Source organism: Andrographis paniculata, unplaced genomic scaffold (genome assembly GCF_009805555.1).
Source record: "Andrographis paniculata isolate CXL003 unplaced genomic scaffold, ASM980555v1 Contig22END, whole genome shotgun sequence".
In the NCBI taxonomy this organism is placed as follows: Eukaryota; Viridiplantae; Streptophyta; class Magnoliopsida; order Lamiales; family Acanthaceae; genus Andrographis; species Andrographis paniculata.
Window position 1 is genome coordinate 3329469 of NW_026137513.1, and position 19446 is coordinate 3348914.

The window sequence follows — 19446 nt, forward strand, 5'->3', positions numbered from 1 at the left end:
TTAACAAAGAATGTCAACAAGCATCAACAGGAAGCAAAATGGTCGAAATAACATCGACAAAACATCCGGAGAAAATGTATGAAAGATATACCGGTCGGCTGCAGCAAAATTGAATCAAGAAATGTATGAAGACATACTAATCATCTGCAGCAAAATCGAATCAATTTCACCAGAAAAAAATAAACCTACTTGGGAACAGACAATTACAAGACAATATGAGAAAATAACGGCTGTGTGAATTCCCAAATCGAGCAACTACGCATACAGAGCAAAAGGGAAGCATTTAAAATCATCCCGGGGATAAAAGAGAGCAAATGCAAAAAAAATAAAAGAAAGTATTCGAAAAGAATGTAAGACCAAGCTATTCTTCGAGCATCTGACCTTATTAGTGGTAGCTCAACATTATAAACATGGATAAAGTCGAGACGATGCTTGTATTCAGACAACATATGATATCTCGTACCTATTTAACCTTACAGGGATTACAGCGACACTAGGATATGTACAACATGTAACACACCATAAATATGCTTCAACCCAAATTACAGCTCGGCTATACAAGAACAAAATACAGGGTCACGGAGGATATGTATGTAACTTTTACAAGCTAAGAGATTTAGTCACACATCAAATGCAATGATTACACGTATAAAACCTACTATACATAGCATATTTGAAACAACTAAACTATCACTCTTTCCGAATTGGAAAACATTCCTCAAGAATTGGTAAGGCTTCTTTGCTACGCAAAACAATCGTATATAGAATTAAGGCTTCTTTGGAGTCACATAGTATTAAGCATGACAGAGATATCCAAGAGCGCACCATTTAATGGTTCTCTGCTCCTGAGTATGATAGTTAAAGAAAATCTCGATGTCAATATCACGTACAACTAAGAAGCTAAATTGAAAGTATAGCAAGTATAAATGTCGTAAAAGAAATGGGCAGGACAGGAAACCAAGGACAGAATTTTTACAGTAACAAATGTATAACCTTTTGATCTCTTCTTACAAGATAATTCATACGGTACTAACAAACTCCGTCAGATGTCACAATGTTTAAGGCAACAATACCATAAGAAGGCCATGAGAAAGTATAACAACTGAGAAAAAGCAAAAGCTTAGCGTCTGCTAGCTTATGTTTTCAACTTTATTTTCGTACTATTCATCAAATTTCTCTCACAAGAAATACTTCATATTCAGAACTTACTTTCATTTATGATATTACATCAAAACCTATTTTTCCTTTAAAACTTCATATCCAACACCTATTTATATCACACCAAACACTTACTTTCTATTATTCTCGAACCAAACAAAAACTACGAAATACTTCCAAAACATATACTATATCTCTGTGAGATAAAGCAAGTCAATCACAAGATAATTGTCAAAAAAGATGCAATGCAATGACAGGAAGAAGCAAAAAACATGAACTAATTCATTTACCAACATTTGCCATTCCTTATCAATCGCCAATATCACAAACTTGCAACTATTTACAGGAAATTGGTATGAAACAAGAAGAATCATGAAGTGATTTGAAAATCTATCAAGGGACAGACACAACACCAGATGACAAATGCGCCTCCAGTGATAAAAAAAAAAGTTAGATAGCAGCCTGTAAAGACAGTTGTATAATATTATACTAAACGAAGTACTGAACTTAATAGCACAAGTAGATATATATAGCACGGCATCAAATTTAGTTTGATTATGTCAACTTGAAAGCAAAGAAAATCTGTTCTTCCCACCAACTCCTAGTGAATAAGGCACTTACTTCTCCGATGTCAGAGTCCACACAGAATGCGGTGCCGACACAAACAAGAAAGTGGTTGCAATACTTCATATTATCCATAATATCATGCTTCGAATTTTAGAGGCAGGCTTCAGCTACTGCAAGACCTGTTCCTGATTACATTTACTCAGATGGCATCCGTCTCCGCTTCCCATAATCAACATCTCTAGACCGAGACTTGTGATCATTTTCTGGCACTGCACCTGATCTGTTGCGGGATCTTGAAGATTGACCTCTATCCCAGTCATCATCATGACCTGCATCACGATCTTTGGGGCGATAATCCCGATAACGATCCTTGTCATCTCTATATCTAGGGTCCCTACCATCATGTTCTCGCCCCTCACGGTGCCTCTTGTCGGGGTTACTAGACCAATCCCGCTCAGAGTCCCTTTCCTTTTCTCGTGAAGCAACACTAGACTTCACACCTTTGTCGTGAGTTGCCTCTCCACCATACCCATATTCAGATCCATTATCTTCACCACCATAACTAGACTCTCCAGTCCCTCGGCCATGCTCTTCCCCACCCCATCCCCCCATGTTAGTTTCATTCCACATTCCTGAGTGAGGTCCGACCATACCTGCATTCCCCATCATATTCATTCCTCCAGGAGTCATTCCTCGACCAAAAAAGGCTGGATTAACATGAGGAGCAACTCCAGGAAGCCCCATTGAATTAACAGCTGGAAATGGCGGAAGCATTCCTGGAAAAGCAGGTCCTGAAAAGCCTCCGTAACCAGCTCCTCGACCCATGAATGCTAGATCAAAACCATGTCCCATCATACCCTGAGGATGAATCATTCCAGGAGGCCCACCAAAACCAGGGCCAGCAACACCTTGACCATATGCTCCTCCAACAGCACCAGCAGCACCAGGTGCATTCCCAACCATGTTTTTGTTTCCCATAGCCCCTCTTCCTCTCATCGGTCCACCCCCTGGACCCTTGTTGGGACCTTGGTTCCCTCGTCCCCAGCCTCCTCGCCCAAAATTCCTCCCTGTATCTCCACTCGGAAAATTTGTTCCGTTGCCTCTTCCTGCTCCATCATTCATAGAATTCCTTCCTTGCATCTGAGACTGACCCTGCGGTTGGTTCTTGTTTGTGTAAGTGGAACCAATTTGCTTTATAGTCTGAGGAGTGGCAAATGCCACCACACAAGCTCTACCATTGAAAATGTGACCATTCATGCCTTCTTTGCATGCATAAGCAGCAGCGGGATCATAAAATTCAACTTGGCAATAGCCTTTTGACTTACCACTAGCCCTTTCATCGAAAAACTTAATCTCCTTAACTTTCCCATACTGAAAAAGCACGCTCTCAAGCTCAACATCCGTTGTCCACCAGTGTAACTCTCCGACAAAGAGCATGGTATTTCCATTTTCTACAGAAGGACGTGCCATATGCTCATTATCTGTTGAACGGTTTATACCGACATTTGCACTTGCATTCATCTGATTGGGCGGCATCTGTGCAACAACCTTAGGTCTGATCATGTTAAGATTCACCGCAGATGCAGGCTCTCCAGCTACTTGTTCTGAACTATTCATTCGATCAACAACTGTCTTTGGTGGCATAGTTATGGATCCTTGATATCCCAGATTCCCTGGATGAGAACCATGTACATTCTCAGGTAGCTCTCTTCTTTGAGCAGCATCCACAGTTTGTGGAGGCCCGCCAGCCCCAGTTTTCTCCTCGGAAAATTGGATGTTAGTGGGAGCAGGAGCATATCTCCCTTCAATGGCAACTCTGGCATTATTTGTCTCCTTTGTGGCTACTTCTTCCTTTCTTGTTTCGGGAACATTAGCTATTGCGGTTTGAAATCCCCTGTTTTCCACACCAGACGTTATCTGCGCCTCCGAATGCTGAATCTGCAGAAACCCCTCTCCAACATTAACATCATTGTAGAGGTCATCATATTCATCCTCCTCACCAATCATATCCTCCTCAGCAAGTGCCGGTATAGCTCCACTCTGTTGATATTGCACCTTTGGATTCCCTCCATACTCTCCATCTCCATAATCTAATTGCTCATCAGTCACCGGATCCATCAAGTAGCTATAATTACCACTTACAAAAACCTCAACCTAATTTTCAGAAAAATTCAAGAAATCATTACCAGAATTCTTTTGCAGAAACAACACAGACAAAAAGATCATCCACACATTCTCCACAAAACTCAAATCAGACTAAGATAACAACAGAAAACACACCTCCTACAGGCAGATCCAATTGATTTAATGAACATTCCCACAACACCAACATTAAATCCAAAACAAAATTAAGTTGCAACCAGATATTGAATTGTGATAAACCTCAGACACATAAATTACCATAAAGGAACAACCTCCCGAAACTCACAGGCCACATCATAATTCCATAACAGAATAACGAATTAACCCAGAAGCAGAGCAGCACTTTAAATCAACGAAGTTTACAGCTAAAAGGACGACGATCAAACAACAAAGGCACCCTAAATCTAAATTAAAAATAAATAAAAAAATAAAAAAAATCAAAGAAGCAAACACCCAATCACGCAGATTAACTCAATCGGATCACAGAATCAATTTCCCCTCCCTAGAAAAATCAGATCACTCCATCAAAAGCGACAGTATACCAAAGATCATGCCTGGAGTCGGCACTGCTGCCCGGCAGGTTTTCCGGTGGCTGAGGTCAACAGGTAGAGTAGCTGAATTTCTCCATTGATGCCCGCCCTGCAATCACTTGATCTTCAGTTAATTTAATTGCCCTGTAATGTATATTTTTATCGCTTTCTTGCTTCTTATCCTTCGCTTCTCCTCAGTGATTTCGTACTTTCGGTAGAACAATACAGATAAAAATAAATAAAAATAAAAATTAGTCATACTCCATTGTTTAACCAAAACTGGGGAAATTTTCGCACACAAAAACCGTGTGCATTCCAATGTGTTAAAATTTTTTCTTTTATTGTATAGTAAAAAGGTTAAGACATGTTTATCAAAATACAATACAATAAAAATACAATACAAAAAATTCGTTTGTCTAAGAGTTTTCATTATTATTTTCTTTTGCCAAAATTGCTCATAACTCCATGTGATTTCGAAACTCAGGTTAAATTCTTTCTCTACTTTAAAAATTGCGTGATGTCCCTTAATACTTTAAAAAATGTCGCATGAAACATCTCCGTGGCTTCGAAATTTAACATAAATCCCCATTTTACTTTAAAAAATTGCATGACGCTCACTTATACTTTAAAAAATATTGCATAAACATATAGATAGAAAATTATCTTCTTATCACACGAGGTGGTGGGGTTTTATGCAAGTTTTTTAAAGTATAAAGAGGTACCATTTAATTTTTAAAGTATAGAGAGATTTTATGCTTAATTTTGAAACCACATACAAAGTTATAACCAATTTTACCTTTTCTTTTTTATGAAAGTGTGGCGAATTAGGAAAAAATATTTTTTGAACAAACAAATATTTAAGTTGTCCTAATTCAAATTTGCTACTATTTTTACACAGTTTTCGTCGATTTCATTTTAAATTATATGTAATTATACATTTATACTAAAATATGATTAACTTTTATTTAAATTATAAATTTGTCAATATATTTTGTCCAATTTTTTATTTTTTTGTCCCATTTAGTTTGTTATTTTTTATAAAAAAATTATATATTTTAATCTTATTTTAATTTTTAAATTTTAATTAGATTATTAATTATCTTAATTTTAATTTATAATTATTTTTATTATATGATAATTATATTTATTTAATATATTTTTAATTATTTATTAATTATACTCGTCAGTAAAACGGACACCATAGCATCGAAATGAATGAAGTATTTTTTTATATGAATAGTATTGTTAATATTTTGAAAATTTTAATATTATGTCTCAATAATATATATATTATATCGATATTATTTTATAGATAATAAAATTTTATATAATACAATTAAATAAATCAATATATTTATTTTTATAATTAATTTTATAAAAAAAATGATAAGTTCTAAATAAGATAAAAATATTTATTTATTAATTAGAGCTATAGAAATAAAATATTTTGAATGGGTTAAAAAAATTAGAAATTTTATTAAATTGATTTAAGTATGTTTAAGATAAATAAATTTATTAAAAATATAAATATAAATTTATGGTAAAATACAAGAATTTTAAAAAAATGTAATTAATAAATAATATTAGTAAAAATACTTATAAATTGAAGTTAAAATAATTTTAAAATAAAATAAAATAAAATACGGGCGAAACATAGAGAATAATATTTTAATATAATTAAATGTAAGTAAAATAATTGAAAATAACAATGGAGTATGTAAAATAATAAATATAAATAAACAAATATTTGTATGTTACACTCCATAAATTATTATGCAAATGCCGCTGGAAATCTTTTGATTCTGCTGATGTGATCCTGCTCTGGGATCATATCATCAGTTAGTTATATCCTCACTTTATCTGCATCATCACATAGATATTTAGAATCAAATTAGCAGCACCATTTTGACTTTAGCCCCATCTGCATCATCACCTATTACCTATTTGGTATATACGGGTGATAATGCAGATGGAATTAAGAGCCTTTCCCACTTTTGGATAAGATAAGTAGCTGCATTGCTACCGGTCTACTCCACCCTCATCTGCATCATCACCTATCAAGTATATACATACATACATATGTATACATGTATAAAATTACTTTATATATATACACATAAAGTAACTATATACATGTACGTATAAAGTCATTTATACATATACAATATATTTGTATATTCTAATTGATGATGATGTAGATGTGACTGGGTGTCTTTTAATGTTATTGATATGATCTCATTGTGAAATCAGATCAGCAGCCCAATCGCCACCATTGCTCATCTACATCATTACTCATTGAGTGTATTATACATAAATACGTATGTATGTATACATCCAATGAATGATGATGTGGATGGGGCCGAAAACCTTTTGATGTTGTTGATATAATCCATCTTTGGAATTAGATCAACGGCCCTACACGACCTCATCTGCATTATCATCTATTGAGAGTATACATCACGTGTATGTATACTTTCAATAGGTGATAATGCATATGGGGTCGGGTGCCTTTTGACGTTGCTGATCCGATCCCACTTTTGGATCAAATCAGCATCCCTACCATACCCAACCCATCAGCATCATCACTTATTGCATGTATACATTCATACGTGTGTGTGTATATATATAATATATATATATATCTAATGGATAATAATGCAAATAGAACTGAGAGCCTCATCTGCATCATTATCTATTTATGTATATGTGATGATACATATGGAGTTGAGAGCCTTTTAATGTTGATGTTTTGATCACGCTTTGAGATCATATCAACAACTCCACCTCTACCAGAGCTCTATATACATCATCATCTATTGAGTATATACACACATGTATGTATATATAAAGTACATATATATGTATAGACCTACTGGGTGATGATGTAGATAGACTGAGAGTTTTTTTATGATGTTGATCTGATCCGGATTTGGGATTAGATTAGCAATCTCATCCCACCCTAGTCTCATTTACTTCATCACTTATTAGGTGTATACACAAACATAGACACATATATATTAAAATTCTACATGCATACGTATAAAGTCATACATATTTGTATATGTATACATTGGAATTAGATCAACAATATCAAAAGGCTTCTTCTAGTCTCATTTCCATCATCATCAAAAGTCATTTTATATAATCTCAATTCATATAAGCCCTGCTACCCCCACCCTAGCCCTAACTTCATCATTATTTATTTGGTGCATACATAACTATATATATGTATAAAGTACGTGTATATGTATGTATAAAGTTACTATATACATACAGATGTATGTTTGTATACACCAAATGGATAATGATGGCTGATAGCTTTTTTATGCTACTAATCTGATCCACTTTGAGATCACATCCGCATCCAAACCCCCGCCCTAACTTTATCTTTATAATCACCTATTAAGTATATACATATGTATATTTAAAGCACGTACTTATGTGTGCATAAAGTCATTTTATACATAAACACGTGTGTGATCTATATACACATAATGAATGACGATGTAGATGGACCAGAAACCTTTTGATGTTGTTGATTTTTTTTTTTTTTTTTTATTTTTATAATGTGGGAATATGCAACTGTTATGTGAAAGTGTGCACTAGGTAAACCCCCGATCGAATTTAATACCGTGTAAATTAGATCCTATAAAACAAGTCACACTATGCAAACCTAATCTTCTTTGTATATATATGACATCATATGTCTGATTTTTCATTTAGCTTTTAACTATTCTTACCCTTCACCTATATTATTGTACATATCACTATTCACTGTTTTGTTATATAAATTGAGAGTTTTATATCAAGTAACTAGAGAAGAATGTGGTAGACCGAAAATTATCAAGTCTTACTATAAAATTAATTTAATAAGTGAAATTTATTAAACTAATATGTTTAAATAATTTCAATCCAACATATAAACGTAGGATATTAAAATTTATTTTTGTAAATTTAAACTTATATTTTCATGCCTTTCGCATTTATTATGTGTTTGTTTGGAGGTTTGAATTTTAAGTTGGAATTTGAATAATAAAAATTTTGAATTTTGAATAGTTGTATAATGTGATATAAATAGACGTTGATTTAATGTTTTGAATATAAAATTAATTTTTAGTATAATATAAAAAATGAAAAATAGTTATTTGATTTAATAATTTTTGGGGAAAAAAATTATAAGGTCATCTCCAATATAAATTATATGTATATGGATCTAATATAAAAATAAATTAAAGTTGGGGTGTAATTTATAAATATAAAAGTTATATAAAATAATATAAAAGAGGAATATATAGGAAATATACGTTGTAGAGTAAAAATTAGAGTTTATGATTAGAGTAAAATTACTAGCAACTACAAAAATGAAGTGGAGAGTTGAAGATGACCTAATGAACAGTAGAAATCCACGTATATCCACCAAACAAACGCATTATGAAATAAACCAATTATCCAAAACAATTTGGTTATATATCAATTTAACAATTTATTTTGTTATTTGAATATTTGATTAGTATTTTGATATATATCAATTTAATTTCTGAATAGTATAACTTCAAATATAAACATAAAAAATATATAGTCTGAATCAATATATTGTTTATTTATTTTACTTTTTATAATAGTATTAAACGACAACTATGAGATTTTAAAATATTTTTAAAATAAATAAATATACTATTATATCTACATTTGTTCATAGAAAATAAATTAAAATTAAATTATTTTTATTTGAATGCTATACTTTTTATATTTAACCGAAAAAATATCAAGACAGAACAAAAAAAAATAGTATATTTTCTTAAAAAATAAAATATTATTATAATAATATATAAATAAAAACAATAAGATAATTATTAGTGATATTAAACAATAATTATAATTTATTTATAGTATGTTATTATCTTAATTTTCAATATATTTTACAATAGATTTTTTATTTATTTGAATTTTAATAAGTATTGTTTGTGTATTTGTTTGGGGGATTGGATTGGATTTACAGTATTCATTCCATTTTTTCCCCAAAAAATATCAAATCAAAAACTTATTTTTTATTTTTTATATTATACTAAAAATCAATTTTACATTCAAAACATCACATCAACACATATTTATATCACATCATACAACTATTCAAATTCAAAATTTTTACTATTCAAAATCCCAACTCAAAATCCAAACCCCCAAACAAACACACCATAAATTTCAAAGTAAGTTTAATTTCCAATATAATCATATTATTATTATGATAATATATTAGCAAAATATAAGGATTTTTTTTCTTTATTCATCAAACCCTAAGTTTTACTATTTGGATTTTGATGGTAAAAGAAATATTTTTTTTCACAAAATATTTTATTATACTTTATTTTAATATTAAACTTAAATTAAAATTTTCTCAAATTTACAAAAGAAGCATACCCTTAACATTTATGGCAATAAAGAACTGTATGATTTGGAAGAAGATTGTTACTGTTTGAGAATTTTGGATTGAATTTGAATTATTAAATAAAAGTAAATTAATAAAATAAAAAATAAAAACTGAATATAAAAGATAAAAGTACGGAATTTGTTGCGGTTTGAAATAAAATGATTATATTTTTTTATAATAATATATTTAAATTTAAATTATAGTTAAAAAAATTATTTTTGACAACAAAACAAAATTGATTGTAATTTATATTTAATATTCCCTCCGACCCATAAATATAATTTTAATTGGATTGTGCACGGAATTTAAGAAATATTAATATTATATTGATAGTGAGTAAAAAATACGAATAAAATATTTTTTTTTCTCTTATGAATATATTAGTTAAAAAATAGTAGCAACTGCGTAATAAAAATAAAAAAATAAGGATAATTTTATATTAGCACGAAAGAGTATTATCCAGGTTAAATTAGGTAAACAGTTTTAATTTTAAGTATAAAATAATTTAAAAATAATTTAAAAATATATTAATAAAAATAATTTTTATAATTTAATAAAAGTAATTATAAATTGAAATTAATATAATTAAATAAAAAGTATAAATTTAAAAATATAATGATATTAAAAAAATATATAAAACTAAAAAAAATAAATAAATTAAATAAGACGAAGGAACAATAACGAGGTTGTTGATTTATAATAATATTACGGTATTATAATATATATAATATATATATATATTTTTTTTAATTTTTAAAGTAGAGGTCGGCAGTGCATACGTTGATTTGGAAATAACAAAAGAATAAGGTGAAGTACCGAAGATGGAGAGACCAGAAGCTTTATTCGTAATTCTCGAGAATACCCCTGGTCAACAAGCTAGTCAATTTTCACGTAAACGAAGCCTACAGACCCATTTCTGTCATTTGACCTGTCAGACCATTTTCCCATATTTACCGGAGCGCCCCTGGCTGGCTTCTGTTCTGCTCTGGCGTTCCCCCACACAGTTTTGCACAGTAGAGAGAGAGAGGAGGACAGAGAGAGAAAGAGGGGAGCCGCAGAGGCGCACTGCCACCACCGCGCACGTTAGCTGTCCCCCGCAATGATTACGCCTAACTGAACCCCCGAAGCTCTCCTTCCATGCATTTAAATCGGCGCTGTTGCTTAACCTACGCACTCTGACAGTACTCGCATTAATTGGATCTGCAGCGATACTCGCCACACTCCTCTGCACTGCTGCCGCGTTACGACCTATTATGCTTGCACTCTACCGATTTGCAGATCCGTGACTGTTCGATTTGTGGTATTGCGCTTTTCCTTTCCTGGGGGTGGTCGGCATATGGTGGTGTATTTGAGCTATTGTGGCTCAATCGATCTACGATCGGGTGTGCAGCTGCGGCGGTGTTGAGGATCCGAGGCGGTGATCGGATCGGGTTCTGCGTATTGCTGGTTGGAACAGGGAGATGAATCCGCTGTGCTGCATTGCTCCGGTGTCGGTTGAGAAGGATCGAGCTGTGGTGAAGTCACAAACCCTAAGTCAGGAGCTGGTATTCGATAGGAGCTGCGGCGATGAGAGTGCAGAGTCTTATAACTGTAGCAATGTGATTTTGAGACCTGTGAGTTTTAACTCGAGGAGGAGCTTGTCGACCAATGGCGGCGGGGGAGGTGCAGTGGATTCATTGGCTGATAAATGCGAGGATAATAATGATGAAATTAAGAGTGTAGTTGGGATTCTGTATAAATGGGTGAATTACGGCAAGGGTTGGAGGGAGAGATGGTTCATGCTGGAAGATGGGGTGCTGTCGTATTATAAGGTACACGGGCCGGATAAGATCGTAGTGAGTTCGAGCAGGGAAAAGGGGGTTAGAATTATTGGTGAGGAGAGTTGGCGTTATATGAGAAAAGGTGGCAGTGGGAATGGGAGTGGAAGCGGAAATGGAAACGGGCTTAGGGCGAGTGTGTTCAGTTCAGGGAAGCAGTGGAAACCGTTTGGGGAGATACATTTGAAGGTAAGTTGACTTCTGTTTTGTTTGTATATATAAAATGTGCAGATTACACGAATATACTGGTTAAATGTTGTGTGTATGCTCAGTTATGGTTTTTCTGTTTTGACCCATCCGCATGTGTGTCTTCCAAGAAGTTAACATCGCCGAAATGTTTTGTGTATGACGCACTGCTTTTGTTCATTTTCTAAGCCTGCTTGTTTTTATTGTGCAGTTTCGTGTGTCAGATCATAGGGCTGTTAAGGATATGTTGAAAATCGTTGAATAGATAGAGACATCATTGGATAGAATGTAATCGTTAAGCATTTTAACAACAGAAACTGTTAGGAAGAATCTAGTTCAATTTTGTTAATTTTGCTCGTCATTCTAAGAAGTTAGTGGACTAATGTCGTGGGACAAATTTTCATGTTTTTGCATATTGCTTTCTAAGTATAAACAATACGACACAGCAATACTCGTCCTATATATGTATTAATACTGAGGTTTTGGAATAGGTAACTTTGATCCTGTGTATGGAACAATAGTGGGTTCTCCTGAGCAAGTATTTATTACTTTCAATTGCATTTGGTTGAATTATTTTCTGTAAAATGGCTCGGTATATGTATCATGTTATGAACTTCTTGTCAATGGATACTTGTCATCTACGACTGGTAGCTTTTGTTCAACGAGGATTCTGGCTATCTTTGGATTTTGTTTTGTATGATTAGCCATTGAACAACAAGCTAAATGATGGACAGGTTTCATCAGTTCGTGCAAGCAAGTCAGATGACAAAAGACTTTCCATATTCACTGGAACCAAAACACTACACCTGCGTTGTCAATCTCGAGAGGACAGGGCTTCATGGATTGAGGCTCTCCTAGTTGCCAAAGACAAATTCCCAAGATTATTGACAAGCAATGATTTGGCAACTTCCGAAGAATTTGTTGTGTCAACAGAGAAGCTACGATCACGGTTGACACAAGAGGGTGTCAATGAGACACTTGTTAAAGATTGTGAGTCAATAATGCTAGCTGAACTTTCTCAGATGCAGAATCAGATGAAGAATCTTCAACTCAAACACATCTTGCTGCTTGACACTTTAAGAAGGCTGGAGGTTCACACTAATCTGTTTTTTAAATATCATACACTGATTTAACAAAAATATATGTATATGAATGTTAAAATCCTACATGAGCTTACCTTTTGTTAAAATGGGTGTTGGTCTCATAACACGAACTCCTAAGGACTTTAACCCCACTTGTTTTGTTTTCTAGACGGAGAAGATAGAATTGGAAACGACAGTAGTGGATGAAACTAAGGCACGTGATTCTTGCTGTGGACAAGGAAATAGAAGATTCAGTGGTTTGTTGTTCAAGTTTATAACCTCATGCTTACTTAGACAATGATACCAAAGCATGAATCTTAAAATATCCAAATTATGTTATTTGCAATCACATGATTACCTTCTCTTTTTCATTTGAAACTCTTGCAGATTTCTATTCAGTAATGTCTGAGGGCAGTGCAAGTGATTCAGATGCTGATAATGAAAGCCGATATGGTGTAGATGTTGAAACAGATGATGATGATGGAACTTTTTTTGACACCAATGACTTTTTGTCTGCTGAATCTTTAAGAAGTGCTTCTTATCGAAGTAGAGATAATCCAATATATGGAAATAAAGATTTTTCTGTCTCGGGAGATTTCAGGGAAGCTGGGATGGAAATAAAGACAATCAAATTTCCATCTATCAAAAGAAGGGATAATTTACCAGACCCAAAGGAGAAAGAGAAGCCGGTTGGGCTGTGGTCAATAATCAAGGACAATATTGGCAAGGATTTGTCTGGGGTTTGCCTTCCTGTATACTTTAACGAGCCTCTGTCCTCATTGCAGAAATGTTTTGAAGACTTGGAGTACTCGCATCTTGTTGACCAAGCACTTGAATGGGGAAAACAGGTCAGGTTGCTATCCTTGCTATTTTTCTAAACGGATGGAAGGTTTATTTGGGTCCTTGTTTGCTGCAATATTTGTTTAGAGGTACAAATGCGGGTCCGAAAAAATAATTCCAATATATAGACTACTTTGAAGATAGTTCTTGCTCTCTTGAACTTACACATTCAGATATTAAAAACTCAATCATTAGCTCTTATTGTCTGTGTTATTAGTTCAGTTTGCATCAGCATTAACATGAGATGTAGGTAATTGTGTTTAACTAGATTGATGGGCTGTGATAATACCCTCAGATGCGAATTATATTTTTATACCATGATATTTGTCATGCTATCCTTTAATTGGTAAGTCCAGTGTTGGGAATTGAGGTACATTATAACGCAGTAGTTACAACAGCTCAATACAGCATAAGATATAACTTTACAAAATCTTGTGAAGTATTCTTCTCTCAAGCAGTTTTCTTGCAAGAAGCTTCATATTAGTAAACTGATTTGGTCATTTGCCACCATCTCAGCCTCCAGACATGTCTGTCTTAGATGACGGGATATATGATGGAATGAATGTTCATTACCTGCATCATGTAGTGTGGGATGTTTTAGTCCCTTGAACACTCAAACTTAGAGAAACTACAAAACTTATCAGATAACTGTTACACATAAGTCATCCTAAGGTCTAACTTGAAGTTTGCGGATAGTCTAAACCTTTTAGTCCTTCATGCAAATTTGCACTGATAGTTCTATTTTAGTTTAATGCTTGTAGCCTGGTTAAGAGTTTCATGAATACATCATCTTTCAATCCTGCTACCTTTTCCACTTTGTTTACAGTTATTGATTAGCAATCACTTGTGACTTGGTTCCTACCATGAATCTGTAGGGATTTATTGACCGGTGATTTACATGATGAAAATTTGAATTTTTGTTTGTAAACCAATTTCATTATACTTACCACATTTATTTTTGCTTCTGCAGGGAAATGATTTGATGAGAATCTTAAATGTAGCAGCCTTTGCCGTGTCTGGTTACTCTTCAACAGAAGGACGGCAATGCAAACCCTTCAATCCACTTCTTGGGGAAACCTATGAGGCTGACTATCCAGATAAGGGCTTACGTTTTTTCTCTGAAAAGGTTGCATTTTTCAGTTTCAAATCAGTTATTTACATAATGATTTCATGTGTAGTATTATTACTCGATAAAGAATTTTGGGTGCTTTCTCTCTCTCTCTCTCTCTCCTAGTTTGTTTACCATGCAAGCTCACAAAAACACACTATTCTTCCATACAATACATCACATGCAACTATTTTACCCCAAAATCAAAACATAAACACGAAAGCAAATCTAAAAATAAATAGCCTTTTGTTGCGTACATGATGTTGATAGTAAGGTTGTCTGCTTGATGTTAGTCGTAAATGTAAATTTTTTCCGTGCTTAGTCCATTGTTTTCTTGTCATTCAGGTCAGTCATCATCCTATGATTGTTGCCTGTCATTGTGAGGGTAAAGGTTGGAAATTTTGGGCAGACTCTAATCTCAAAGGCAAATTTTGGGGTCGTTCTATTCAGCTTGATCCTGTGGGAATTCTTACCCTTCAGTTCGAAGACGGTGAGACCTTTGAGTGGAGCAAGGTGACTACTTCTATATATAATATTATAATTGGCAAAATCTATTGTGATCATTACGGCACCATGCGAATCAAAGGCAGTGGTAATTACTCTTGCAAGCTCAAGTTCAAGGAGCAATCTATCATTGACCGGAATCCGCATCAGGTAGATTGTCTAATCCTCTTATCATTAAGTTCATATTTAGCATGGAAAAATGAAAATCCAAGAATATAAAGTTTTGACAAATTTATAAGCATGCTATTTTTTGAGTGATTGCTAGCAATATATCATCATTTACTAATAATCATTCTTCCATGTCCGACTTTCTTTCAAGCTTCAGGAAGTCCGCTAAATCACTTATCCTATTGGTAGCTAGCTAAGTTGTTTTCATAAGGTGTTATTTTTGTCTAAATATAGGTTCATGGATTTGTGCAAGACAATCGAACCGGAGAGAAAGTGGCAATTTTGCTGGGGAAGTGGGACGAAGCAATGTATTATGTGTTGGGAGATCCAACTACAAAGCCAAAAGGGTATGATCCGATGACAGAAGCTGTATTGCTGTGGGAAAGGGATAAATCGGTTACCAAGACTAGATACAACCTCACGCCATTCGCCATATCTCTAAATGAGTTGACGTCAGGGTTAAAGGAGAAGCTGCCACCAACAGACTCAAGACTGAGACCCGATCAAAGACATTTGGAGAATGGAGAATACGAATTCGCAAATGCAGAGAAACTAAGACTCGAACAGTTGCAGAGACAGGTTGATCTTTACTCACATCCATCCTTGAATCCATCGAACATGTGCACTTATTATATTACATTCTGGTCTCTAAGACATCACCTGCTCTAAAAAGCACATCATTCTAACTATGGTGCAATATTTTTCTTGCAGGCTAGGAAAATGCAAGATCGAGGGTGGCAACCGAGGTGGTTCAAGAAGGATGAGAATGGCTGTTACAGGTACATGGGAGGGTACTGGGAAGCAAGAGACGAACATGACTGGGATGGCATTCCCGACATATTTGGGCAGCCTTGCGACTGCCCTCCACCATCTACTGCCGAAGATTAAGCTTTTCTCAGCTCAACACAAGGCAAAAAGAAGATTAATCCAAACCTCAAATTATGGTGCCAATTCCATCTGGAAATGCTGTTGTAGTCTTCCACAGGTTGGTTGCCATTCTCAAATTTGTACTGTAGAATATTTTTGGTGTGAGAAAAGTGTATATGTAAGTTTAATTAAATACAGTGTTCTCACCCCATCGGCGAGTTTGAGCTTGAGCTTGGCTTGGTGCGTCGAATCTTGGCGCAATGCGGCAGTGGAAGGGCCGGCATTCGAACCAGCCGGCCGAGGCTGACGATTCACGGGATGTTTGGGCATTAACTTCATCACAACATTTATCTTCTTATAGAAGCTAATACTCCAAAATTGTCTTATCATTTGCATCAAGTATTGTGTACCCAAAAAAAGACAATTAGAGGAAAAATGCCATATGCTAAAGACCAAATGAAATATTGATGAACTTAGTAAAAATGAGAAGGAAACAAATTCTAGAAACTTTATGTTGAATATAAAAAAGAAAGAATTTTTTTTATATATTAAACATCAAACACCCAAATGAAAATTAACCAAAAAAAGGAAGGTAAAAAAAAGTCTTTTTCAAGAAAGATTCAAATGTGATTTATGGGTGTGAGGATTTCTGAGAAGATGAAAGTTAAGGGCTTTAAGGGAAATTTAACGAAGCGAGTGAAGAAGAAGATAGTACCTACGGAGAACGTAAGGGCAAACTCTGACCGATTATTTGATCAATCTCAGGACCTTTCTAAGCATGAGATTTCAAACACTTCCTCGGAATTCGGTAATTTTGCTTCTCTTAATTGAAATTCACTCGCATTTGGATAATATATCCAAGTCTTCGAGCATTTGCATTGGTACAAGATATTTGAAGAATCAACTGTGTGTGTGTTTTGGAAGAAGATGAGGTGTGGAAAACTTGAAGGAAAATAAATTGTTCGAGCTTTAAGTTTATCGAATCAATCCCTTTCGGTGTCACAGTTCTTAGAGCTTTAAATGTTAGCAAGTCTAATGCATTAATTTTTTTTGTTTTGTTTTCCTGGAGGTGATATCTATGATTCTGGCTACTGTTTTCCAGGTTTTCTTCAAGCACTATACAGCAAATCATGAATTTGTGTCTGAATTACTGAACAGAAAGTGGACCTTGAGCTGTCCAGATGCGAAGGTTAACCAGATAATGATTTTGAACACAAAGGAAAGTCAGTCTAATGGAGATACTTCGTTTCGCAGTATCAATGAACCACGCCTAGGCGACGGTTCGATGCAAAAGAACCAGTTGCATCCATCATTCTATGTGGTGAGGGACGACTTGCTGCATCCATTGGTGAATGGCAATAAGGCAAGGAAGTTAGATGCATTGCTTCCCCTGCTTGAAGATAATGCTGTAACCGACGTGGTGAGATTGATTGTGTTTTCTAGATTTATATACTTAGCTCATTAATATTGAAATCAATTGTCAAATCCGAATTTCTAAGTTCTAACAGTAGTATGGCATTGGAATGTTTAACCCTGTTGGTGGAGGAAATTTGAAATGAATTCTGAGCTATGTTTCGCCTGAAATTGTCGGCATTATCGGCTTCGAACTTGCTTAAAAATGAATAATGTCCTGTTTATGTATGTATAGGTTACATGTGGTGGCTGCCAAAGCGCGCACGCTGCTGCTGTCGGTAGGATTTTGATCAATGGTGTTTGTTTTCCGGTTAATTTTTTAGTGTATTATGGTTACAAGAATAGATCTAACATAATGCAGCTGTGTCGTGTTCCGAGAGGGGATTGAAGTCACACTTACTTCTTCGAGGGGAAGAGCCGAAAACTCTCACTGGCTACAATCTTGTTTCGAAATTATATGGAAATGTCGTTTATGTTCCAAGATCTGTGTATGCTGAAAGAGAAGAAATGCTTGCAAGGCATGCCGAGTTGGTAGCTGGCGATAAAGGATCCGTTGTAAGGCTTGTCGATATTTTGGAGGCTTCGTTTAGAAATTGCAATTCTGGAAAATCGAACATTGTAGAAGCAGATCGTGGCGAATGTTCTGAGGAGGTGAAGAAAGTTGTTGTCGTGAATGAAGGTGCAGGGGATGCTGTGGCTCTGCTAGGTAATTTGCTTGTGTTGTGTTAGAAATGTTGTTGAAATATGTTGTTTACGGATGCTTGATTGATTGCCTTTGGATTTCGAATAGGTGTGATGCGATTGATACAATATTTGTCGCGGAAAGATGTGTTTGGAACTATGCGGAAGTTGAATATAATTGTCGATGCTGGCACTGGGACGACGGCTGTTGGTTTGGCTCTTGGAGCTCTATGTTTAGGGTGCGATTCTCGTGATATTTTGGTCTTAGTTTGTCGTTTCGAATTCTTGATCGTGTTTGCGAATCAGGCTGCCGTGGAAGATCACAGCCGTAATGCTGGCTGATACGATCGAAAGGTACAAGGAAAGAGAACAAAATTTGATATCCGAATTACTCGGAATATCTCCGACTTTGAGTGAACGACAAACCGGGATTGTGCAATGGGTCGAGCGCCGTGTCCCGAGAAAGTAATGTGTATTGGCGACATTTGTATCGATTGTGTCGTGTCGAAATGATAATTGGATTGTTGTCGTTGTTGTAGGTTTGGTAATGTGTTGAAAGGTGAAGTTGCGGAATGCCAAAAAATAGCGCGGGAAACGGGTGTTCTTGTCGATCCTATATACACGTTGGCTGCTTGGGATGTCGCGGCTCAACTGGCGGAGAAAGAGTCGGATGTGGCGATGGTGCACACCGGAGGGACGTTGGGGATGTTCGGAGTGGCGCAGCGCTACAGCGCATACTTTCGGTGACGTCGATGGTAGAATGAATTCTCAACTTGCTTTGTTCAAAACGGACAATATCGTACTAACGTGAAATTTGTTTGTTTGTTTGTGTTAGAAAGGTTTATTCAATTATTGAGAATGTTCGAATGCATTAAGATCGATTAGAAATTGAGAATTGGGGATTGTTGTGTAGTGTAGCTTTGTTGTTCTAACTTAATTCAATTGGGACTGTGTG

The 19446-nt window shown here is 34.9% G+C and overlaps 3 protein-coding genes across 9 annotated transcripts; 2 read left to right on the forward strand and 1 right to left on the reverse strand.

The window, feature by feature from the left end:
• Positions 1–358: 358 nt before the first annotated feature.
• Positions 359–4635, reverse strand: LOC127245475 (uncharacterized). Of its 2 annotated transcripts, XR_007837446.1 has the most exons (3): positions 4410–4635; positions 1780–3879; positions 359–845 (listed from the first exon to the last, which is right to left on the reverse strand). XR_007837446.1 is itself a non-coding variant. In XM_051266381.1 (2 exons), exon 2 carries the CDS (start codon positions 3841–3843, stop codon positions 1921–1923), a length of 1923 nt encoding a protein of 640 aa, XP_051122338.1. In that variant the 5' UTR covers positions 3844–3879; positions 4422–4635; the 3' UTR covers positions 1624–1920. The 2 variants fall into 2 exon arrangements, 1 of the variants encoding a protein (XP_051122338.1); XM_051266381.1 differs by lacking the exon at positions 359–845 and having other exon boundaries at positions 1624–3879; positions 4422–4635.
• Positions 4636–10682: 6047 nt separating this feature from the next.
• LOC127245398 (oxysterol-binding protein-related protein 1D) lies at positions 10683–16775 on the forward strand. 2 transcript variants are annotated; one of them, XR_007837433.1, is made up of 9 exons: positions 10683–11831; positions 12563–12919; positions 13080–13167; positions 13298–13758; positions 14721–14876; positions 15204–15512; positions 15765–16109; positions 16242–16515; positions 16596–16775. XR_007837433.1 is itself a non-coding variant. In XM_051266242.1 (8 exons), the coding sequence occupies exons 1-8, from the start codon at positions 11286–11288 to the stop codon at positions 16416–16418; spliced, it is 2439 nt and encodes an 812-aa protein (XP_051122199.1). In that variant the 5' UTR covers positions 10683–11285; the 3' UTR covers positions 16419–16605. The 2 variants fall into 2 exon arrangements, 1 of the variants encoding a protein (XP_051122199.1); XM_051266242.1 differs by having other exon boundaries at positions 16242–16605.
• Positions 16776–16997: 222 nt separating this feature from the next.
• On the forward strand, positions 16998–19446 carry LOC127245399 (D-cysteine desulfhydrase 2, mitochondrial). 5 transcript variants are annotated; one of them, XM_051266243.1, is made up of 7 exons: positions 16998–17205; positions 17500–17817; positions 18046–18088; positions 18172–18516; positions 18601–18730; positions 18798–18956; positions 19031–19446. In XM_051266243.1, the coding sequence occupies exons 1-7, from the start codon at positions 17176–17178 to the stop codon at positions 19236–19238; spliced, it is 1233 nt and encodes a 410-aa protein (XP_051122200.1). In that variant the 5' UTR covers positions 16998–17175; the 3' UTR covers positions 19239–19446. The 5 variants fall into 5 exon arrangements, with proteins under 5 accessions (XP_051122200.1, XP_051122201.1, XP_051122203.1 ...); XM_051266244.1 differs by having other exon boundaries at positions 18798–18845; XM_051266246.1 differs by lacking the exon at positions 16998–17205 and adding an exon at positions 17309–17329.

Coding starts and splice junctions, on each gene's coding strand:
- LOC127245475 (XM_051266381.1), bottom strand. CDS start 3,843: ATGGATCCGGTGACTGATGAGCAATTAGATTATGGAGATGGAGAGTAT.
- LOC127245398 (XM_051266242.1), top strand. CDS start 11,286: ATGAATCCGCTGTGCTGCATTGCTCCGGTGTCGGTTGAGAAGGATCGA. Junction 13,168..13,297: donor AGGAAATAGAAGATTCAGTG/GTTTGTTGTTCA, acceptor AAACTCTTGCAG/ATTTCTATTCAGTAATGTCT. Junction 14,877..15,203: donor TACGTTTTTTCTCTGAAAAG/GTTGCATTTTTC, acceptor CTTGTCATTCAG/GTCAGTCATCATCCTATGAT.
- LOC127245399 (XM_051266243.1), top strand. CDS start 17,176: ATGAGATTTCAAACACTTCCTCGGAATTCG. Junction 17,818..18,045: donor ATAATGCTGTAACCGACGTG/GTGAGATTGATT, acceptor ATGTATGTATAG/GTTACATGTGGTGGCTGCCA. Junction 18,517..18,600: donor GGATGCTGTGGCTCTGCTAG/GTAATTTGCTTG, acceptor GATTTCGAATAG/GTGTGATGCGATTGATACAA.